This window comes from Platichthys flesus, chromosome 2 (assembly GCF_949316205.1).
Source record: "Platichthys flesus chromosome 2, fPlaFle2.1, whole genome shotgun sequence".
Taxonomy (NCBI): Eukaryota; Metazoa; Chordata; class Actinopteri; order Pleuronectiformes; family Pleuronectidae; genus Platichthys; species Platichthys flesus.
The window spans coordinates 14,138,609-14,163,504 of NC_084946.1; the positions used below are offsets into that span (position 1 = coordinate 14,138,609).

A 24,896-nucleotide genomic window follows, 5' to 3' on the forward strand; every position below is an offset into this window, starting at 1 on the left:
AAAGATGAGACTGCAGAGCGGTTAGAGGAGTTTTTATCCAACACACCCAAACACATGCACATGCAAGCACACGCAAACGTTTCTGGAAGTCTCTTCACGGAATGACGAAACCAAAAAGGGGGAAAGTAGGATTTAACTAAGAGCAGATGCATCCACCCTAAATGTTCCGATTTTAAAAGCTGAAATAAAAAAGAGCTCACTCACCGTCCACTGACAACAAAGTGATAAATAGCCGTCCAATCGGAGGAGAAGAAAGGTTTATATTTAGCGAGTCTGCCACTCTCCTCAGAATGGGATCTCTGACATAGTATGCATGTTTACACCCAGCTGTTTATGCTTTGCTTTGCTCTGTGTTCCTGCGGACGCGTTCATAAACACTCTGCGAGACATAAAGGAAAATTGATCTGAAATAGACTTGACATGGGTGTGTTAGAAACGCTCACACTGCACTGGGTGGAGTGGTGCGGCCACTGGGCGGTGTGGTGTCAGCGGGTGGAAGCAGGCAGCTCAGCTCAGGTCAGCTCGGGATGCGGCAGATGAATAGCATCTTAATCAAAATCAATCACGCAGAGAAGGGAAGTGATTCACACGTGTATAAAAGGAGCTTGTGTTTCAATATGATTGGGGTCAGTTAGTTTATTCACACACACACACACACAAACACACACCCAGACACTTGGCAAGAATAAACTTTTCATCTTTCATCTCAAAGGGTCGACCTTGTCTGATCTGACCTGTTTTTGATTTTTTTCTTTTTGGATTTCTTTAATACATTTCTTGGATGGATAAAAGTTTGTGAATGGTGCTCAAAGTGTTTTTAAAAAACAATTCCAACTATTTAGCAGCGTGACATCTTTCCAGAAAAGTTTCACAGTAACTCTCAATTAATCCAGGGACAGTTTCCCCGGTGCGTTTTCTCATTAGAGTGTTCCATTCAAAATTGTTTCCAACCTTTCAGCCCCACTGGATCCGATGGATCACACACACACATACACACACAGGACACGACCATTTGCATTATGGGTACTTCTTTGTTGTCCCCATAAGGAACACAGGTCCACACAACATGTGCAATAACTTGAACACACTCACAATGCAAAGCAGCAGTGATGAGACACACAGCAGATTGTCTTCTTATATCCGGAGTAACCTATCACACTAATGTCATTGTGTGGATGGAGACCTGTTTACATAAGGTTGAAGCAGATGAGGGAGTGAGTGTGTACACACTCAGGTATACCAGACCCACTCCGCCATTGGATTGAGCGATCCATCACGTTCGACAGCCAGCTGCGACTTTGTCTCTTGTTGGAAAACGGCCTGAGACGCTGGCAGCAGCAGACACACACAGATGGGAGCGAGAATCTAAAGTAGTTTTCAGAGGGTTGTATAGTGACGTCCCCTCTTATAGATGACATTCTTTGTAATCTGGGGGATTCCAACATCCATTTTTAACTGGTTTCAGCCATTCAGCAAATCAGAACTAATGAAGTCATGGATAAACACAGAGATGAGTCTGATGGAGGCACATGGATGGATGGGCAGAGAGAAATGAGGACTCACACACACACCCTCACACACACTCACACACCAGCAGGAGCCTTCATCTCCTCACATGGAGCAGCCCCAGAGTACATTCATGTGCCGATCAGCTTTCATTCCCTTCCCTTTGCTGTTTCTGTTGTTCTTTCTCCCTCGCTCAAAATCTCTGTTCTCAATTAAAGCTGTCCTCAGGAAACTCAATCTCTCCACTCATGCTTTCCCAGAAAAAAGAGAAAAAACACACACACACATAAGGGAGAGAGAGAAAGAAGACACACACACACACACGTCTCACTCAAGCTCTGACATGTCCTCTGTCCGTCTGCTTCTTTCTCACACACACACACACACACACACACACACACACACATGCATTGCCAACACTCTGAAGTTATAGGAAAAGGAAGATCTCCAAAAAGTAAAAGGGTTCTGGGCGAGCACAACTTACCAGAGCTGGGATGTGACGGACGCCCTGGGTGCTGCTGAGCGAGGGTGGTGGAGAGGAGAAGTGAGCTGAGAGTAGTAGCTGTGTTTGTCAGTCAGAAGTCCCTCTCCCAGTGACGAGGGAGCTCAGCCTGTTGCATTCCGCCTCCCTCTCCTTTTCCAGTCTCTCTCTCTCTCGCTCTCTCTCTCTCTCTCTTTCTCTCTCTCTCTCTCTCTCTCTCCCTCTCTCTCTCTCTCTCTCTCTCCTCCTGAAATCATGTGTACTTTGATTCACAAACCCTGCCTCTGTCACGTGGTCCTACACTTCAAATATACAGCACATTTTTTACCAGCCACAGAATGCCCGAAGGAAGGGAAAACAGGGTCCAGAAAGCTTAGGTTTCAACTTGCTGCCCACCCCCTCTCTTTCCCTCTCTCCCTCTCTTTCTCCCTCTCTCTTTCTTTGTCTCACAGTCTCTCTCTTCACCTCCGCACTTCCACACTGTACCGTCAGTCAACGCTCCTTTGTTGGATTTCAACTCTGCGACTGTTTGTTTTGAATTTCTAAATATGCTTCTCCTCTACTCACTGTCCAAAGATAGGCGTACACATACACTTACACACACACACACACCAAACCTCACACAGGTAAATGGTGCATGCAAAAACACACACGCACACACACAACTGCACTAATGAAACAGCCATTAACTCGCATACACAAACACACACATGCTGCAGAGGGCTGCACACCTTTGGGGATATCAGTGTCATGTCTTGGCTTTCGCTCCGTGTTTATAATGCCTCGACATTTGGACTGAGGCCAGACCCATGTGGGAGTCCAGGGGCCTGGGGCCAATCAGGGGCCCTCGATGCTTCACTGTGACTTCATTTGACTGATGGGAAAGAAAGAAACCTTCTCTGCATCAGTGTCCGATTGACCCAAGATGATATAAACAAGAACTTCAACAGTGAAACTGCAACATTCCATATATAAAAATATGATTCTATAAAAAAGCAATGAAGCAAGTCTAAAGAGTGAGATCAAATATGTGAACTGCTACAATTAAGTAAAGATTAAGATTATTAATAAGAATAATAATAAATAATACAATTTTAGATTCAGATTAAAATAACAAATAAGGATAAAAGTATGATTAACGTTAAGAATAAGAATATAAATTTGATCAAGAGTTACAGTTAGGATAGGATATAAGAAAATATGAATAAAATAAACATTTAAAGAAGAATAATATTAAGAATAAGAGTTACCGTGTAAAATATGAAGTATATCCAAATCGATGGTACAGATATACTCTGGGAAAATCACCCAGCCTGGTATATATGTTAGGTGACCACATTAACTCTCCAAAATGTAAATGACCATGAGCTGTTTTCCATCTTGCCTGTAGCCTGAGAAACACAAAGAGCCTTTCACCAAGCACCTTTAAATCAGTTCATGTGGACTTTTCTTCCTCCTACAGGATTTTCCTAAGCAAATCAAGCCAGTGGTTTTCTAGTAAGGAAGTCTTTAGTGGAGATACATTTGATCCGTGATGAGAGCAAACCTGGCCGGTCGCTCCCCCCCCCCCCCCCCCCCCGAGGGTCCGAGATACCTGCCGCTTCATGTCAGAGATGAAACTGTCTGCGGCTGTCTCACTGACGGCCTCAGTGGCAAATCTGACCAACGTACGGGTCGAGTGACGACAGCTACAGTCAGTACAGGTCAGCTTCCAAAACAAGGGCCAACACAAAAGCCTTTTCTTTGCATTTGATTCTGAAACACTTTATATCTTATTTGTTGAAGCCCTCTTCACCAGCTTGAAGCCGTCAGTAAATAAAGTTGTCTGATGGAAAGCCTCTGTCTGTGGCCCTCGTAGGACTGTAATAGGTCGGGGGGGGGGGGGCACTGGGATGTATCTGTCGCATATTTTTGTTTAATCTTGCTCACAAACACACAAACAAAACATCCAACCAACAAACTGACAGGGGTGAAAACATCATCTCCCTAGCGGAGGTGAAAATGCTTGGAATTTGTACACTTTCATATTTATATATTCACTTGAATAATTGAAATGAAACCAAACTGTACACAGGCCTTCTGATCTTTTGCAAACAAACAAACGAATAAATAAATAACTCTTCAGTGATGTAACATGTGTTTTCAATAGAAGAACAAAGGAAATGGTCAGGATGGGACTTCATGTATAAATATGAGGGTGGTATTTTTCTCTTCTTACTTCCTCACTTTCTTCATTTAATACACAGACTGTCATATTTAACTAATACACTATTTCAGAAAGATGACTGTAATTAAACAATTGATCGTATAAAAACACACATCGCTGCCGTTGTTGTCATCAGGACTCCGATCACACATGTTGATCACTTTGGCAACAATATACAAAAGTGAGATGCGTCTCATCACATGTCCTGCATGACGCTGTGAGCATCTGGGTCAGAGCCACAGTTGCAGCAACAGTGTCAGCGCGAGGGGTGAAAGGTCAGCGCTGTTTGTGTTTCTGTGTCAGGGAAATGCACAAAGAGGAGGGGAGCGAGTGTGACATCTGGCTGAGTGTGAAAGAGGCATTTGTGTATTTCTGACTGTATGTCTGACGGACGATAATAAGCATCCTCTCTTGCACATGCGTCCACACGTCGACACAGGCACCCCCCCACAACCACACACTCACACACACTCACACACGGACAGGCATTCTCCCCTGCTGTTGTTTTTGTTTTGCCTCGACCAAAGTCAAAACACATGGACACAGGGAGCAGATTAGGGACACGAGAGTGGCAGGTTAAGTTTTGTCGGAGCCTGTGACTGCGATAAAGAGGCTAAAGATGGACGGCACAGACGAAGGAAAGAACAAAGACATGGAGGAAAACTGAGGAGGAGAAAAAAAAAAGAAGAGGGGAGCTCATAACTTTCTGCAGAGCTCGAAATGGGGCCCTTTTTGGCAGCGAGCAGTGGAGAAACCGCAGAATGGTGCGACTCTGGAATTGAGGGGTGGAGGAGGCAGAAGAAGGGGGGGTGACGGCGGTGGTGGGGGCAAGTCAAAGGACAGGGAAGCAGGAGAGTGAGAGAGAGAGAGAGAGAGAGAGAGAGAGAGAGAGAGAGAAAGAGAGAGCAGAGGGGAGGGAGAAGAAAAGTAAAGGGTGAAGGAGGACGGCCCAGACGGCAGGTTTTAATCAGCAACAGGCTGTTGGTAATGAGATCACTATCCCACTGCTCTCAGATTGATGTCATGTGAAGCTCTGCGGTGCACAGAGAGGCATGCCGAGGACGACAGGCATGCATGACAAGCTCGTGCACACACAAACACAGGAGCGTGCACGCAAAAAGGTAGAAGACAAAGAGTCACACTTATCATAAGGCTGGCCAATACCCATTAACTCATAAACACGGGCACACACAGGAAAGACACAAAGAACCTCCAACGCGCCCACAACACCCTGCTGTTAATTTTCTCCAAGCGAGGGAAAGAGCTGACACAAATATAATCACACCCACACATACACCATAAACACATTTCAGGTCCCAGGGCTCCATTATGTCTTTTCTGTCTCTCAAACAGCGAAACATGCCTACACACAAAGAACATACTGTACCAGTGGTGAGGGTTGGCTAGACTAGCAGGCGGGAAAAAAAAGAAGGAGTAAAAGGAGGAGAGAAAATGAGGACTGTACAGGGGAAGACGAGGAGGGAGAGAAAGGGAAAGGGGTGACACTCAAGTTAGCAGTTCAGTTCGGGGTTATAAAACTTTAACGCATGAGCTGAGAAACTTGGGAGGTTGTGTTGAACCGTGTGTGTGTGTGTGTTTGTGTGTGTGTGTGTGTGTGTGTGTGTACGCAGCACCACAACCAAATGTGCATTTATTAAAACAAGCCAAAGCAGACTTTCACGTTTGGTTTTGTTGGTGTTTGCGACTGTTGGTGTTTGGCGGCAAGTGGAGAGAGGGAGAAAGAAAAGAAGATGGAAAAGAAAAGAGGAGGTTGGAATGGGGGGGGGGGGTGGGGGCTGTACATGTGCATCCAATGATCAGTGAATAGTTTTTCCTTTATAAATGTTCCCCAAAATTCAACCATGATGTCACCGTGAACCTGTTGTGAACTCAACTCTGTCAACTACCATTACTGTTCCACCGTGCGCTCTCTCCAGCGCTTCACCCCGCTGCCTCCCCACCTCCGTCCACTCCGTCCCCACCACTCCGTCCCGGGCCTCCACTCCATCTCTTTGCCACACAGTGTTGTCTGGCTGCATTTTTCTTGTTCGATACGACACACAACAAACACACACACTCACAAACACACATTCACACACACCTCATAACCCAGCCCCCCCCCCCCCAAAAAAAAAAAAAAAAAGAAAAACACACATACTAAGCGCTAACAGCCATTTGGAAAGTCTCTGGTATAACAAGGACAGTTTTAATCAGAACAAGCTGGCATATTTTGGCCAAGACCTGCACTTATGGTAATTCAATCAGAAAGGGAGGGGAGAAGAGGAGGGGAGAAACTGAAAAAAAAGGGGCACAAGGAGGGTAGTGGAGTATTAGACTGGGGGGGGGAAGAAAAACAGAGGGAGGAAAAAGGAGACAGTGGGCGGATGGGAGGGTGAGGTAGGGGTTGAGTGGTTGAAAGAGTTTGATCCACATGTGGAAGCCATTGTCTCATTACAGCAGATATGTATAAGTGTTACTGCCTGCAGGACAGATGGTGATTGGAGGGCGCACAGCTACAGCAACATGAGAGGAGTGGATACGAGAGGGGAGGGATGAAGACAGGTAGTTGGTAGAGAGAGAGTTGTCATGATGGCTCCACGACCATCTCCCTTTGCTTTCTCCTCTGCCTCGGACGCAGGCTTTATTCCCAATCTAGGGACCGCCATCCAATCAGCTCATTCAGAGGAGGCCAGCTTCAGCCTGCACCTCATCCCCAGATGAGGCCGATTTAGCTTCCTTTGTATCTGGAGCCTGGACAAGTTAGTCTGACTCATTCCAAAGATCACAAAATCCATCTAGCAGCACCTTTAAAGTTCATTCATTAAGGGCGGTGATCACACAAGATGCAATCGATATATCCAACCTCCTATAATCAGCGCTCTCATCAAAACTATCTATCTATCTGTCTATCTATCTATCTATCTATCTATCTATCTATCGATCTATCTATCTATCTATCTATCTATCTATCTATCTATTTATCTATCTATCTATCTATCTATCTATTCAATTCAATTCAATTTGAAGGAGCTTTATTGGCATGGGATACAGATGTTTACATTGCCAAATCAAGTGTAAAAACAACATAAATGTACATAGTAGAATTCTGACTGGGCAGTTTGAAAAATATAATATGTAGTTTAAAAATAAAAATACAAGTAGGCGAGAGCTATATAAACAGTATAACTTTTGTGCAGGAATACATATCTATCTATTTTTATCTATCAATCTATCTATCTTGTCTTGCCTACATCAGGTTTTACACTTGTGCATCAGACAGGCTACACAGAAAATACACTGGAGGTTCTCAAACTGTTGATCTTAGAAAAGGTTTTAAAATAAAACTGCTATTCCTAGCAGTTACACCTCTTGGAAGTAGGAGGTGCTGCAGTCGCCTCAGAATTCCTAATCCAACGTTCTTGATTTGCAGTCCTGCCAGTGCCACAGACAACAACTTGTTTTACTTTTCTTTGGTACCATTACACAGTGATGGCTATCAGGACATGAAGAAGATTTGAATAAATAAGATAAAAGGTGATTCTGATACAAATTCCCAACCCTACCTTTAATGGATAACATCTTGTTTGTTTATTTAGTTCAAAAACTGAAATGTAACAACAGCAACTCACAATTTCACAAAGAGAGGTATGGTATGGGCCAGACTATTTCCAGTAACGCCCTGGAGTCTCAGCTGGTCCCAGACGAAACACCCGGGAATCAGCACATTACCTCCTGTAAACTGTGAGATTTCACACAGATTAAATAAACAAGATTGAACATGTCAATTAATGATGGGATTCATGCCCCCCCGATCCAGATCTGCACCAAAAGTGGATTGCTTCTTCCCGGACTCATACCACATCCTTCCAGCGAGTTTCAGGGAACAAGTTGTTTTTGTGTAGTCCTGCTTACACACCAACAAACACGGACAGAAGAGAAAACATTTGTCTACACTGCTCTTCAAACTGCTCTCACCAAACCAAAACATTATTTAGCACCGAGGAGACTGCAGATTTGTTTTTGTCCCAGAAAAAAATTGTCAGTGTTGACGTCAGTGATCATAACCACAATGTTTTACAGATTTAAACCAAAGTTGTTTTATTGACTCAACCCAGGAAGTTGTAGAAATCAAATTTAGATGCTGAAAAAAGTATCGCCCTCGGCAACAACACGACAAAGTAAAAATGGCATGGATTCACCAAACCAGGGGGAGAGATCTTTAGACATTATAAAAAACACACAGACATGGATTAACAGTTTACTCGTATCGGGATAAGTAGCTTTTCATTTCAGACTTATTAGCACACATGGCACCCCTATTGTCACTAACCAGTGGTTTCCCCTCACCCTGCATCCACTCTCCACTGTGAAACAAGAGTCAATACAGTAAACTGTTTGGATACAGGTAGGAGGGAGCTGCCGCCCTCAGGATAATCTGGCACCTCTTCACATGAGGCCGCCTGTCAGCAGATCTCAGCCCGTCTTGGCTGTCTGCCTGTCAGGAAATGTAAATGCCCTCCGGAGGGTGTACAGCGGCGAGTATTAGTCATATACACATCGTTTTGTTTTTCTGCAGGAGACCAATATAGTCTCTGAATGCTGCTCAGCGTGTCCTAACGACCTATAAACCCTGATGGCTGCAGAGCAACGTCCCCAGGTGACACAGCTCTGCACACATGTTTGTTCTTTCTGTTTCATTCTGACTACTCCCAACATATGTGATGTTTTTGCACACTCATACAAAGAAAGGTTAAGAAAAAAATCACTCCGGTGTACGGGGACAAAAGTCTGATGACTGTTTATGAGCATTACATCAGACAGGGGATTTTCAGTGGGTTGCTCAACTCTGTCAAAATAAAAGCACTATTTCATTTGATTCATTTTTACTCAGTTTACTTGTTTGTTAGTGTTGCTACATGACTGGATAACAACACAAATCTACTAAATGAGCATTTTGTGTTTTGGATCAAATTATATAGTTCTTAAAATAGCATATATCATTAAATGTTATGTACAACACTTCATTTTCAGCCTTGTTCTATTGACATTACCTGTATCCTATGGAAGTTATGATTTCACCCTTGTCTGTTTGATTGTTTGAAAGCAACCTTACATCAAATCTACTGAAAGAAAGTCAGGGAGAGGATGTGGTGTGGGTCAGGGAAGAATCCATTACATTTTGGTGCAGATCCAGATCAGGGGGTGGATCCAGGAATTATTTTCAGATTGCAAGATGGGAATTTTTCATCATATTCCTCAGGGAATAACTCATGGATATGATGAAACAAAATCTGGCATGTTCAATTGTGTGAATTTGGGTGCAGCTTGATTGACATTAAAGGGACTGTAGGGCCTAGTCTAAAGTAATTGTCTAATACTCATATTGTCCCATTCGAACCTGAGAGACTAGGGCATTTTATTTTCTGCAGCATTAACTAAGGGTGGCATGAACTTACGCCACCCTGTTTTTAAATCCAGGTTTTGGATTTATACCTGCAGGTTGAATGTAACTGAAACAAACTGTGCAAGTGGAGAGAGCAGGATTTACTCCTTGACTCTGTAACATGTGTATTTACAGTTCTTTACAAAACACAAAGAAGCATCAGCCGACAACAAGTGCAACAGCGCAGTTACTGTACAGGGTCAAAAATGATGAAGTCACTTATTTTGGAAAACTTCCCACATTATAAGGTGAAACCAGCGAGAGAACAAGGGTTTCCTGCTGACTTTAAATTCCCTGCAGAATATTAAAAGAAAAGGACACAGTCAACATACTGTTAACGTAGCGGTCGGTAGTGAGTCTGTCATGGAGGAGAGGGCGGGTGATTGGTGATCGCCCCGGGCACAGATGGATTCATACTCCCAAGTGCCACTTGGAGCGGTAACAATGCAGCAGCAGTAAGACAATATGAGTTGTAAAATGTCATTTCCACATGTCAGGCTATGTTTTGACAACCACTTAAATAAATGGAGTCAGCACAATGCAGGCACAGCTGCAGAGTTAGCTGAGGAGTTATTGAGGCTTCATATTTGTATGTCCCTCCATATAGCTCAAATTAGAGTGGCAGTGCTAATGTGCAGTATATCTAATTTCATTTTCCCTGCATCTCTGAAATAAACGTACACATCCAACACGTACATACTGAAGATCAGTGACGACAGAGACTTTAAAGCCAAACATGACACTGGATTTCAACCTTGCAACCTTTAAAACCAGCAGAGCTCCTTGCAAGTGGGCCTTTACATACAGTTACTAATGTTAGCACTGCCACCTTGAGGCAAACAAATAGACCAGCATCTTAAATCTGTAATCAAATGGTCCTGGTAAACTTTTAATGTTCCTTTATTAGTCAGTGACAGTGAGATGACCCCGATGAATGAACACTCCAACCAAACATTGTCTTTATAAAAGGAAATCTTAAACCTCTAATTAATCATCTTAATTTTCCCGGACACAAGTTTGACAAATGAAGGAATCCGTCGAAAACAGTCAACAGCACAAACTACACGTTCCAAATATGTCTTCATGTCCAGACCTGCTTCTTTGTTGGGTGCAGTGTCACCAACAATAGACACGTCCGTCTTCACCACCGGGACTGAGCTGCACAGCTTATGTTTGACCACAGAGAGGCAGTGCTCATTTACTTATTACTATCTGCGAGGAGTAGAGTGGGATTCAGGACTGGTGGTGAGATGCAGCTCCTGAGGGGTGAGAGAAGCAACTAGAACGAGGGGACGAGGAGAGGTGGACGCTGTTTAAAACTAACAAATGAACACTCGAAAAAATACAAGAAATGGAATTTTAAACTTGTCACCTGAAAACAAATCCAAGTTAATATTAAAAAAACAAATAACTACTCTTCTTAGTGTGTCTAAACAAAACACATGTATATATATATATATATATATATATATATGAGTGCAAGGAAAGATATAATTAAACTAATCTCAAGTGTTACAGCATTATATTTACTTTATATATATACTTATGTTATAAAAACTGCATGTGATTTCCCCACATGCTTGAACATATAATTTCCATTTGGAAAGTTAATAGTCTTAAACTACTATTATTATATGCTGTTGTTTGCCTAAATAGTTAATTAATATTTGTATTGTTATTTTTTAATTATTCAAAACAATTTTTATCAATAATGTCTTTTTGAAGTTATTTTTTGAATACCCCCATATAACTTAACCAAATTGGACAGTTTATAGAATGGTACTTTTTTTAAATTCTCAGAGAGAGTAAACTTCTAGATCCTCAAATTATTTCATTCGTTTCAATTGAATGAAAAAGAATTAAGGAGTCTGCTCTTACATCAGCTGTTTCCCGGGTCTCGTGCTGAGGAAAATTGAATTATCGATTAAATCTCAGATGAATGTGGTGTCGAGGATTAACTTTAACTTGTATTTAGGACATTTAGTAGTTTAAAATAGTTACAAAAAGATCTTCACAAATAGTTTGAGGCGTTATTGCTATGAAGACACATACAACAATATTTTGTAAAAACATGTTATGACTTCAGGGTTGCTAAGGAGCCTGCTAGACCTGCCGTGCCTCTGTATTAGACATTTGATGCCAAGAAAAAGAGATAATAATGTAAGTAAAGGTTCAAAGAGAAAACAAACATGTACAAGCAGGTCCTGCATTTACAAAATAAAAGTAGTCAGTGGTCAGTGTCAATTGATATTATTAGATAATTTTAATCAATACGCTGTGGCTGGCTGATGTGGAGCTTGTCTACCTCCGATACCGTTCAGTTCCATCTGTTATGATGAATCATCTTTTACAAGTAAGTCACATGTTCTTAATGTAAATCATTGAAACTAAATTAAACTGTCACTATAGCTAAGTAAATGAATGTAGAGGAGTAGACCGACTACATTAACTTTCCACCTCTGATTGTCCCATGTTATTAACTCACTGCCCTACTTTCACCACAGTCATGTTGGCTCATGTTTTATGAACCTGTTTTATGCCCTGGATCACAACATCATTCCTGTTTACCGGTTAAGAAACATGTCGGATCACGACTTTCGATGAATGTTTCGAGGAAAGAAAATATTCAAACAAACATATCGTAGGAGATTCAAGTCAGAAACAGATTCTGCATCATTTGATCCCTGTATGTGGACCTGATACGAGCAGCTGATGTTGAATTCTAGAGAGTTTACATGTGACCTATTAGCCTAGATCCCCACAAGTTGGAAAGCTGCAGTGAGGATGTTTAGTTTTTTTTGTATCACTCAGCACCAACACCTGTCTGGAATAAGTTGTGGAGTAGAAAACATTCCACCAGCACCACCACCAGCACCACCACCACCAGCACCACCAGCAGCAGCCTCTGGGAGGGTGAGCAACGTGACCTACATTGACTCCACTGTTACATGGCTGCCTGCTTCAGGCCTGTGTTCCTCTGCTTCCTGCGAGGACAGGCACATTTGGGCTATTTTATGATGACCATGTGTGCACAAGCAGATTCTGACCTACATCCACTGCGTCGCGGCCAATATCCGCCGATATTTGGGCAAAAATATCAACAATCTGTGGAGAGAGAGAGCGAGAAAAAGAGCGAGAGAGAGAGAGAGGTAAAAACGTGATGGCAGAGTAGGGGAGGAGAGGGGGGCGGTAGGAGTCACGGTGAGCACCGCCCCTTCCGCACGTGCCCTCTCCCTCAACCGAAGATCGTCTATGTTTGAACAGATGATCACAGACATGCGCGCACATACACACGGGTCATACTGAGAAGGTGGCGTTAGCCGACACGCATGCGCACTCCAGATACATGTTTATTCATCTAGACAGGCACGTGGACAGGGTCTAATAAGTACATTCACCTGAGGATTTATTTTTCTGACTTATAAGGATTCATAAGCATGTCATATATTTGTAATGATAGATAGATAGATAGATAGATAGCTATCTAATTATGTATTTACTTACATAATGACAATACAAAAAAGTACAAATATAGAAATATATAGCATAAACTGTAATAGCTAAATTGACTAAAATTAATAATAAACACATACATTCAATTCAATATAATCTAAGAGTTTTCCTCACTCCAGGGTTAAGGATTGTGATGGGCTATCAATTGAATTTGATTTGATATTTATATCTTATATTATTATTATATGTATAGTTAATACAATTTCACAAATATTCTGTTAAATCTGGAGTATCACAGGATTGACCAGTTTGCATGGATTGAGTAGGATGAATGTTGACTGCAAAATGACCAATCTATACAAATATATAATTATATATTTACGAACAATATAATAATATATAAAGACAATAAAAACTTTCTCTGTGATTTAGTGTATCCTCACTTCTCAGAGCGGTGGAGAGGATTTTACAAAGAATACTGTTTCTCTCCTGATCACTGAGTTTCCCAGTTCAGAGCCCCATGACGAGCAGTCGACACAGTCACATAACACACTGACACACACAAAGGAGGGGGCAAGGCGTGTCTTAGCTCCGCCTCCAAACACCGCATTGTTAAGGCATTTTTTGAACTTCAAAGGTACGTCAGCCAAAACTTAGAGGTGCAGGATTTTAAATAGCGTTCTAACTTTGATTCAATTGCTTAGTGTAGACGTTTTTTTCCCCTGTTTACCTGTCAGCCAACCTCCCTCTGTGATCTCTTCTACAGATCCCTCGTTCTGCAGTCCCCTAAAATACAATTTAAATGATATTATCTAATAAGCTACTTTAAAGTTTTAAGAAAGGGCCTATTCAAAAATAGTCCCTTTCTTTTCAAAAATAGGCCCTTTCTTTATGACGAATAAGCTCTTGTGAGGGTCTTAAAAGTAGAATTCAAGAACACATAATGTAAGTTGGAGATCCCTTCACAGCTCTTGATATTATAGACCTGGATCTTTTCTGGCCCCATGAAAGTTGCTGTCTTTCTCCGGTTTGCAATCAGCTGTCCTTAACGCAACAACTGCACCCATATCTCAACTATTCTGGCCTACTTTCATTGGTTGCTTGTTAAATTCAGGATGATATAAGATTGCTTTAATAACTTTAAAGATCACAGTTATATTATGGAGCTACTATAAATCATTATTCTCCAAGTCGTAATCTATTAGGGTCTCCCACTAACATTCGCTGATATAATATCTAAGGAGTGATGGAAACGAGGCATCCAGGTGAACGTGCTACTCAGCACCTTGCTTAATTAAATTGCATATAACTCCTAATTTGAGTGTAAAACAGGAATACGGGCTTTTACGAATGTTGTTTGTTTTGTATATACTAGTTTGTCTTGTTTTCCTCTGTGCTGTTTCATCCTCATTACCTTTTAGCAGCACCACATAACCGTATTTAGATAAGAAGGGGAGTGGGATTTAAGTTTTATTATTGCAGAAACGTGGTGGAGGAGTGAGACCTCGCTCTTCCTCCGCCCATCTCTGACTGCTCTCTCCCCCTGTTATGGCCGAGCCTCGGCAGCTCATTAGCATAAAATGTGTGTCAGTAGGGCAGCGCCAGCTCACATGCCATGCGCACATGCTGGAGAGCTTTAACCAGCATTCCTGCGTCGAACGAACCCAATGTGCCGTGTCCACGAGGGGGGCTCTCGGCCAATGAAAAAGCCAGAGAGAGAAAAAAAGAAATAAGTGGGGGCGTGATAAAGGAGGAGGGTGAGATGTTTTCAGAGAGCGTGACAGAGAGAGGGAGGGAGGGGGGAGAGACATCCCTGATAGCTACCCGTCAACAAGCGGGCGCACAAAAAGAGAAGAGAGAGAGGAGAGAAAGAGAGAGAGAGAGAGAGAGAGAGAGAGAGAGAGAGAGAGAGAGAGGGAGGGAGAGAGGGAGGAGGAAAAAAAATTGGTCACATTTCTCAGACACCTGAAAACGTGCTGGTTATTTTAGGACGCGTGTTGCTCATTGATGAGTGTGTGTGTGTAAAGAGAGAGAGAGAGAGAGAGAGAGAGAGAGAGAGAGAGAGCTTATACCCATTCCACTCCGGTCATGTTTTGATTGTGACTATACGTGTCAAGCAGCTGAGAGCTCCGGGACCCTCTGTGATTCAGACAAGTTCCACAGTGATCCCTCTCCCCACAGCCTGGCAGCAGCAGAAGGTGTCCGGACGCAGAGCCGAGCATCCCTTCACCCTTTGGAGACGATCTGAGGCAATAACAGATCATTTTCAACATTTCTTTTTTTTTTGCACACATTTCTTCTACTCTGCTGTTTTTGGAGTCTTTGCCCGGGTCTTCACCCCCCACTGCCCTTTGCGCACTCCCGATTCTCTGAGATTTTGGATACGCGCTCTATGCCTTGGCAGTTCATGACCCTTTCACCTGTGTCAACGAAACTCCTCGGTGGTGGCAGGCAGCAGCAGCAGTCGGTCCAGCATTAAAGCCAGCTCACGATTTAACGCCACGGAACCGGAGAGCAGCATCGACCGAGCGGAGAACATGGAGAACAGCCCTGGTGGTAAGTTGCCCTCTCATTGCACTGTGGTTCTTGTGCGTAAAACCAGTGGAGACTTAATTTCAATGCCAGAAGCAGGACTTTGTGACGGGATTAATTATGATGTTTAATGGGGAAGATGCCACAGCACTTTAATATTATTGTTGGAAGGGTTTTGCGAGATATATATTTATAGACTTTTTGTCAACTTGTGTGTAATTCCAAGGGTCAATATCTGCTTATATTGTGGATGAGTGTATGCGTAAAAGGATAATTTATTTCCAGTACACCTGACATTAGTTGTGTTATAACTGTGGATCCCAGCATGCATCTGAGCTCTGACCCTGCAGCACTGACGCTACACTGATATAACCACTTAAACCCACCTGCGTCTTAAATCTTAAACTGTCGCGGCCACGTGCACGCTGAGAGTTAAAAGCACATGCATGTGTAACATGTGGCTTCCTGCCTGGTGCTGCGGACAGTGGAGAGTGGAGGGAGGGGCTCTGTCGTCAAATGTAAGCCGCGGACTTCCGATCCTTCTGTAACGACACGCACACACCCACCCACCCACCCACACACTCACGTGAAGCGTGACCCAAGACGCCCCCCCCCCCCTCCCGACCACCAGGCACGTTGGTTCCGCAGCAGCAGCAGCATCTCTCTCTCTCTCTTTCATTCCCACTGATGTTATGTTCAAATCTACCATCACACACTCATCCTGTCACACAGCTGCTGCTTTCTGTTTTCCTAAAAATACCCGGAACCACTGTAACTAGTGATGCGTTTAGGGGTAGCTGGAGAGAGTGGGAACTGTGCCTGTATAGAGTGCGATCTGTGTTAATAGGCCACTTGGATGTAATTCATTATAGATTCTGCATTCTCTCTCTATGACACATGTGAATGTGGGCTATGTGTCAAGCAGCGGGCAGGAACAAGTGCCTGGTGCCAACTGTGTTTCCATGAACCGGCCATGACTCATTGTGCCAGGGGATGAATTCTGAAATGATATGATGATGGCGGTTGACCAATAGCCCCGCATACCTATTTGAAACCAACCATAACTCTTAAGAGATTGAGTCTCTTGATGAGGAAGTGGTAGATGTGACTATAGAGATATAGGCCAACATTTAGAAATGTGGGCTAAACCCGGTAGTCGCCTCAGAGCCCGAGGCAAATGAATCATAACGGCAGTGACGTCACCACTAATACCCGGTACGTAGATGGAGCCTGGTCGAAGCCCACAGAGAGAACATGTCCGCCGCGTGTCGTGTGTTCTCCTCCGCCCACAGACGCACAGTCCTGGTTGGGTTGTGAGTCACGCGCCTCATTCCTCTGCTTCGGCTTTCTCTTTTTTTCTGTCTGTCTTTCTTTTTTCTTTTTTTTTTTCTGAATCACTCAGCCACCCCGCCTCGAGCTGCCAGCACGTGTACACAGCCTCTGTATCAACGTGCCGCGCGTGATTCCCCGCAACCTGCCCCCTCCCTCTCCCTCTCCCTCTCTCTCTCCCTCTCGCGCTCTCCGAGCCCCGCTCTCTCTGCAGCGGGGATTCCTCCTCCTGTTGCTTGGTCAGTGGGTCACAGAGGATCACCAGCCCCCTGGTTACTGTAACTGGTTGGATAATGGTTAGAAAGACGCACTGGTCTCGCACAGTGTTGGCGGACACACGACCCACCACCAGGCGGGGTCTAACCCGGGGTTTGGCAAACCACCCTTCATCTAAGTGGCAGCTGCAGCGAGAGCACTTAGCCACAAGGAACAATCACCACAATTAACGTGTCCCACTGCCATTAGAGGCAGGACACAGATTGTGTTTTATAATGTTTTGTTCAGTATACACTTATAACTGGACATGTTCCATCTGCAGGACTGAATTAAAAAAAGATTTTTATTTGAACATTTATTTGGTAACATGTTCATTTTGATGAAATGGAAGTTATAGACTCGTACCATACTATTAAAGGCCCTTACTAGGTCATTGGTAATCAAAAGGGAGGGCAGAGGGCGTTTCCTGCCTCTTCCTATCCGGCTATATACATTGTGTACATGCCTATTTTTATAGCAGTCGGGTGGAGGACAAATACATTACTAAGTCTTTTATAAATGGGTGAATCATCGGCGAATCCCCAGTGCTCAACAGGCATCTGTCATGAGGCCAGCTGTTTCACGTGGAGTGAGGCCATGTGCATTTGTAAATGTTCTCCTGAAAGAGGACAGGCCGAGAGGGAACATGTGTTCCACCCCCCCCTCCCCCCCCTGATATGATCCAACCAAGTGTACATGGTGGCGTGCATGCATGTACAGGGGATGGGATCACATGAGAGTGGAAGTCACAGGGAACTGGAAAAAGGAGGGGCAGTGGAGCGTTGTGTTTGTACTGTAGTTGTTATGGCCGTACGTGGGTCCACAGGTCACATGTTGTAACCTGTGCCTGGCAGTGGTTATATTCTCAGAGCTCGCTCTGGCACCCGGTCGAACCCGATTCCTGGAAATGGTTACGACGAGCCAGAACATGGTTATGCTTTGATAGCAGGAAGGGTGGGGATGTTTGACTTCGAAAGCAAATAGCTTGTGGGTCACATGTCGGGTGTCGGCGCTTCCCTCCGCAGGTGACACACACGGCCATAAAGTTTCTACCCTTCTTACACAACAGACACACTGGGAGTAGGCCACACGCACAATCTAGCGTTTGTGCGCGAGGTGAAGTCAAAGGCCGGCTGACACTGGAGCCGCCACCGCACACATGCTCTCAAGGCCGCAGCCCCTCGCACACAGGGTTGACACGTGTGAGCCGTGGAATTAAGGAGGCACTTAGAGCTAAACAGAAATGCAGCACATGTTTTCTCAAGGAGAGAAAGTGCATAAGAAGGGCAGGGCCCTTTTTTCCTCGTTGATGACTCAGGGTCCTTGAGAGGAAATATGCAGAGACGGTGTCGGTAACACGGTCACTACAGTTCAACAAGCCAGGGCAGGGACCGAGTAGAGTAAACATCTGATATGAAAAAGGGTTTTCACCAGGAATCCTTGTCTGCTGGGGACCCGCATTGTGCGATCGTGGTGTGATTGATACCGAGCCTGAGTGGAGCATCTAAATCATGCCGCTGCTGCACGTGGGAAATGCTCCGGTTGGAAGCTTTTATTCTGAAGTAATTAGACACCTGACACAGTGATCTAATTGCAAATACTAAAGGAGGGCAAACTGTGACCAGGAAACCGGCTTCATCATTATCATCATCATCATCACACGGTTCAGAGATGTAATAACAAAGTTGTCTAAATTGTAAAAGAAAAGAAATGAATAAAAGAATGATGCCAGTCTTAAAACTGGTGAATGAATCTTGGTGGGTTGGTCTCACTCCTACGCTTTAACAGCTGTGATCCAAATGCACCATGAGACCCTCTCATCAGATTGAACCCCCCCCCAGCAAATCAGTACCGTGTCAAAACAGTGACAACGTGACTGCTGCCCTCTGCACACGTTCTAGTGAGGAATGCATCAACCGAAGGCATATGTGCCCTGCTCCCCCCCCCCCCCCCCCACGTCTGTAGTCACAGCATTAAAGCCCTCTCCCTCTCCCTCTCTATTCCAAACGTGATCTGCCCGAACGCTTGCTATTGTGCTGCTGCTGCTGCCGTCTACACGGGACTGCGCAAAGAGCCCTGTGAGCCGGGCGGGAACTGTGTCAAGAGTCCATGTGAGCTCTCGGTCAGGTGGCTGGCGGATAGATGGGTCTGCAGGCTCGGAGCCAAATAGGGGAGGGAGAGAGGGAGGAGTGGGAGGGGAGGAGGAGGATAGGGAAGGAGGGAGGGAGCAGTGGGAGGAGAGCGAGGAGAAAAGACTCAGCGCTGACGGCGGGGAGGGAGGGAGCTGGCTGCACGTGAGGGGCTGTCTTTCATCTCGCAGGGAAGAACATTGTCTGCAAAACAAGGGAGGGGGGTGGATGGGTGATGTGGTGAGGGGTAATAGGGCATTTCCGATTGGATGTGACGTCCCCAGACAAAGACCTGCTTGTGGCACTGATGCCTACTGATGCAGGTCTTATGCTGTTTCCTATTCCCCATACATTGTCTGATTAGGGTTTACCGTATTAGGTGATAATAGAGTGATTATAAATCAGACACGTGTCTGCCTTATGAGGTCAACTAATCCATGTTTTTCAACCAAGTCACGTGCTGCGGCTGTTTGCCGTACGTGGGTGTTGGTTAAACCAACAGAAATGTGTTGGTTTCATTCCTGGTTAGTGCTTATTTAACGTTTTTTTACTTACAACAATAAAGTTAAAGTAAAATTAAAGTGTCACTTAGCCCTTAAAGCAAACTTGCAGCTTGTTTTCACGGTTTCTGTTTCAGAGTTAACACGACCCAGTGACTTTATTATTTGATTATGTGCCAGATTAGAAAGTTTGCTCACATAACCGGGTCAGAGTTGCTGTTACTCTAGCTTTATTTCTAAACAACCTTTATTTCTTAACAATCTAAACCAGTGAACACTCCCAGTTCACATTTCTGTTGATGATCGGAGTTTTTCGTGTGGGCGTGTTTGTGGACGTCTGCCAACTACGCACACTGAATCAAAAGAAGAGTATTGCTCAGCACTTGCATATCTATTGTGCATGTGAACAGAAAACCCAGATGAGGTTCAGTGTTCTGACTTTCTGCGTCTGTTCCTCCAGGTGGTGTCATCTTATACGCCGGCTCATCTGGCAGTGCCAGCCCGAGTCCTGGCAGCCCATCCAGCGGATACCAGACCCAGTCGCCCGCCTCCCACTCGCAGCCCTCGTCCCCAGAGAGTATCTTCTTTCAGGAGCTTGGGGCCCCGAGGCAGAGAGGCGAACAAGGGGCAGGAACCCCTTCACCGAAAATGGTCTTCCAGTTTCCCGAAGTAAACAATGCTCCCGTTGCCCAAGTGACGACGGTATCATCGGCGACCTACAGCCAACCCCCGGTGGCCAAAAGACCTTGTGGTTTCACTGGCACGTTCACCAGTGAGTATATCCACTCACATCCATCCTTCCTGCTCTCCTCCTCCATGTTTACGTCTTGGTCTTTGTATTTTCCTCTCTGATAATGGATGTACTTTTCTTTCATAGAAACTGGAGGAATGGTGCTTCTGTGTAAGGTGTGTGGAGACATCGCATCCGGGTTCCACTACGGTGTGCACGCCTGCGAGGGCTGCAAGGTGAGACAGCAGCTTGTTAGACATTTTATTTATCAGCAAGTGCACACACAACACACACAACTCTGTCAGAGCAGACATGCTTTAAAGTCTTTCTTCTTCCTGTGTTTTCTCCAGGGTTTCTTCAGACGCAGCATTCAGCAGAACATCCACTACAAGATGTGTGTGAAGAATGAAAACTGCCTCATCATGCGCATGAACCGAAACCGGTGCCAACACTGCCGCTTTAAGAAGTGTCTGTCCGTGGGCATGTCCAGAGATGGTGAGTGTTAATGTGCTTTTCACAGACCATTAGACATGAATAAAACCAAATACATTTTCACTTTTCTCGGTGAAGAGCAGAGGATTTCATTGATATGTAGCACGGTATCAAAATGGGAAAATGTCCAAATGAATTCCTATGGAAGTGAAAAGGGTCAGCAGGTTTCTCTCCTGATCATCCTTTCCTCTTTCTCCTCTCCCCTCCTTTTGTCTCTTGTTCCCTTCTGCCTCCCTCTCTCCTTGCCCCCGCTGTCTGATTTATGGCGAGAGGAGCTGCAGAGTCCCAGCCGTCATCAGTCAAACAGAAACTGTGACAGATGTAGTTTATTTTGGGAAATTGGGGCACAAAGTACTTGATTACCCCCCCGTGTTCACCGAGACACACCGTCTTACCTGCTGCTGCTTTTTTAGTTTTTCCCTGCAACACTGACATTTACAAACACACTAATGTTATTCATGAAACCAGCACTCATGATTAAAATGATATTACTGCAGCTAAATTGCTCCACTGCCTTATTTCGCCGAAGGGGTCTGCTCTCCAGGGATGGGGCTTAACTAGGTGATGATAAATCATGGTTTTTCTGGAGCAAACATTTTTAGTTGACCCAAAAAAAAAGCTAGAACTAGGGAGTTCACCTTCATCCCTCCATCTCTCGACCTCTGCTACCTGCCCATCTTGTCTTTATTGACCTTTCAACCACTCACTCACTCTGTCACTTTACTAATGACATCATGTTCAGAGCTGTGACCCAGTGACCTAGTTCCACAGGAACAGAGAGAACAGAGTGCTCAACTGAAAAGCAGAAAGGGAGAGAGATGAGGGGGAGGTAGTGTAGCATACAGAGCTCTATAAATAGGGCTGTCAGTGGAGGTGCGCTATTGGAAAAAGGGGGAAGGGAGGATTGTGAAGGGATGGAGAGGAAGATGAGGCGGGTTCACTAGAAGAAGGCTTTGGAGTCCGTGTTGTGGTGACACAGCTGGGATGGAGACAGACTGCGTCAGAGCGGTCTTATAGATTAGTTGTGTTGAGATTACAGTCGAGTTTCAGATGTTGAATTCAAATCAGAGCGAGAGCGTGTGCCGTGAAGTGAAAATGATTGTAACTGTGTTATGGATGAGTGTAAGTGCTGCCAGTAAGAAGCTGGCAGAGATGAGGATGCTCGACGTCGGTGATCTCTAACCGAGGATGCTCTCTCCTGCTTCTGTTTTCCTCAGCTGTGCGTTTCGGGCGTATTCCCAAGCGGGAGAAGCAGAGACTGTTGGACGAGATGCAGAGCTACATGAACAGCCTCAACGAATCGGCTTCCATGGAAATGGAGGTGTCACCTCCCGGCGACGCCCTCGCCACGGCCAACGAAGGCCCCGTGTCACAGTCTTACCAGGTCGGCTTGACGAACGTCGACGAGAAACCTCTCAAGATGGCTTCCCTCAACAGCAACGTCTGCCCGTCCTCCTATCAGAACGGCTCGGTGCAGGAGCCCGCCCTGTCGCACCAGTCCTCCCAGCACACGGTTCACGGGGAGCAGGCGAACCGGACGTCGAGCTACCAAGTCCCCACAAACTGCCCCAGTGCCTCCGCCAACAATGAGAACTCCACCAACACTAGCATGGACAATGCCAAGTACACATACTCCTCCAATCAGAATCAGTGCCCCGTTAGTGGCCACCTATCACATCAGTCCTTCTCAGCCAATCAGAACAGTTTTCCAGCCAATGATTCCCCGAACCAAAACGCCTGCCCCTGGAAGCTGAACGGAGGCGCCAAAGTGCTGGTGAGCATTTTTTTCCATTGATACACAAATTATATCTATAAAATGAATGTCGGTAAAAATTCCCTAACCCTTCTCCTCTTCCTCTCGTCCCCTCCAGGCGTGTCCACTCAATTCGTGTCCTGTGGCTCCAGCCAGTCGCTCCAGTCAGGAGGTGTGGGAGTCGTTCTCCCAGTGCTTCACCCCCGCTGTCAAAGAGGTAGTGGAGTTTGCAAAGAGCATCCCCGGCTTCCAGACTCTCAGCCAGCATGATCAGGTCATGCTGCTCAAATCGGGCACATTCCAGGTACTTTCACTTAAACTAAATTTGTTGTTAGAAGTTAAATATTTTTTCTTTGCTTCTCTGGTTTTCCACGATTTATTTCTAACATGTCTGCTTCTGTCCACAGGTTCTGATGGTGAGGTTCTGCTCACTGTTTGACCCCAAGGAGAGGACAGTAACCTTCCTCAACGGACAGACCTACTCCCTGGCCTCACTGAGGGCCCTCGGCATGGGCTCCTTACTGGACGCCATGTTTGATTTCAGCGAGAAGCTCGGATATCTGGGTCTGGAGCCGGATGAGATGGCTCTTTTCATGGCCGTCGTGCTCGTGTCAGCCGGTAAGACTCTTACGCCAATATGCACACATGCACGTGCTACATGAATGTCGCGTGTCCTCTTGTCTAACCTGCACTTCTCTCCTTCCCTCATTCTGCAGACCGCTCTGGTATAGTGGACATGGGAGCAGTGGAGCTCCTGCAGGAGAATCTAATCAAAGCGCTGCGCTCTCTCATCACCAGTCGCCGCCCGGACGACAGCACCCTCTTCCCTAAGCTGCTGCTCCGTCTGCCAGACCTGCGCACGCTCAACAACCAGCACTCTGACAAGCTCTTGGCCTTCCGCATCGACCCTTGAGCTCACACGGCCCCCGCAGCCTACCGAGGTCTCTGCTTTGGGGGGGGAACAGCCACCCGGGCTCCCCATGCAAGCCAGGCCTGCCACATTCAGTACAGTGGTCCCTGCTTGGTGGTAGTTGTTGTGGGAGCTGTGCCAACAGAGCTGCTGTGACAGAGTGGACTCAGCCAAGGACAGATGCACAGTAGGAGGTGGAAGCTCCAGAACTCAAACTGATCTCTTCTCCAGTTGCTTCCAGGGCTGCTTAAAAAAAAACAAAAAACTGTTAAAACAAAGTCTGTGTTCTTCCTCATGTTCTTCGAGTCAACAACCAACCACCAAGTCATTACCTCTCCCCCCTGGAATTTTGTCCGAGACAGTTTCACCTCTAAAGACCAAAAAGAAAAGAGGGCTCTATGTTCCTCACCAGACTGTGTCCTCCCGGCGACGCTCATGAAGCTCGAGGGAGGGAAGCTCATACTCTTTCCCAGAAAAAAAACACACATGCAAACATTCACCAACGATGATTTCGTACTGTACATTCATGCTACAAGTGTCATAATGCACTTTCCATACATTGAGAAACCTCTTGCATTACTATATATCATAGCAATAGAAATGTCTATCACAGTTAGGAGGATGGTTTGTGTTTGCCCTGTTCAAAGGATGTAAGCTATTTTCACAATGTGTCACCATGTGGGAAATCTTTATATATAAAAAATTACTCATCTGTGACTGAGAAATAATAAGACATTTTTAAGAAATGATTTGCGTTGTATACTTGTATGCGGTAATCAGGGAGAAGTTTTTGGTCATTTCCGACCAAAGTGTCTGATGGGTAAAACGGTTGAGGTGTTCTGTTGTATATTTTGTATATAACCTTTATTGTTGGTGCATACCCACACTAGTTTGCAGATTCTCTGATATGTAAATTAAAGTTAGTATTGAAAATATTGTATGATGTCACACATAATAGAGTTGCTCTGCAGGCTGCAGAGACGGCAGCATTTGAACCATGTGTTCTGTGTATAAGCTTTTTATTTGAAGATATATAAATGAAATATATACGTATTGTCAACTGACTGCATCACCTTGTGAATATTTTGTAAATGTTTTATGGTTAAACATAGAGTACCATTATTAAAATAACGTTCTATAGCATCCTTCCTTGTGCTCATCTTTCTTCATTTTCCTC

The 24,896-nt window shown here is 44.9% G+C and overlaps 2 protein-coding genes across 2 annotated transcripts in view; one reads left to right on the forward strand and one right to left on the reverse strand.

Annotated features, from left to right (window-relative positions):
• Positions 1-2,103, reverse strand: part of LOC133965279 (retinoic acid receptor gamma-A-like) — a 34,932-nt gene extending 32,829 nt beyond the window's left edge. Inside the window, exon 1 of the mRNA XM_062399755.1 lies at positions 1,991-2,103. The gene's annotated coding sequence lies outside the window, so the exon portion shown is untranslated. The remainder of the gene's footprint in view (positions 1-1,990) is intronic.
• Positions 2,104-15,012: 12,909 nt separating this feature from the next.
• On the forward strand, positions 15,013-24,864 carry nr1d4b (nuclear receptor subfamily 1, group D, member 4b). Its single transcript, XM_062399774.1, has 8 exons — positions 15,013-15,645; positions 20,295-20,606; positions 20,712-20,800; positions 20,915-21,059; positions 22,274-22,830; positions 22,928-23,113; positions 23,217-23,427; positions 23,526-24,864. Exons 1-8 carry the CDS (start codon positions 15,627-15,629, stop codon positions 23,720-23,722), a joined length of 1,716 nt encoding a protein of 571 aa, XP_062255758.1. The 5' UTR covers positions 15,013-15,626; the 3' UTR covers positions 23,723-24,864.
• The last annotated feature ends 32 nt before the right edge of the window (positions 24,865-24,896 follow it).

Excerpts from the sequence above, each read along its gene's own strand:
- nr1d4b (XM_062399774.1), top strand. Across the intron at positions 21,060-22,273 it reads CGTGGGCATGTCCAGAGATG|CTGTGCGTTTCGGGCGTATT; the intron begins GTGAGTGTTAAT and ends TGTTTTCCTCAG. Across the intron at positions 23,428-23,525 it reads CGTCGTGCTCGTGTCAGCCG|ACCGCTCTGGTATAGTGGAC; the intron begins GTAAGACTCTTA and ends CTCATTCTGCAG.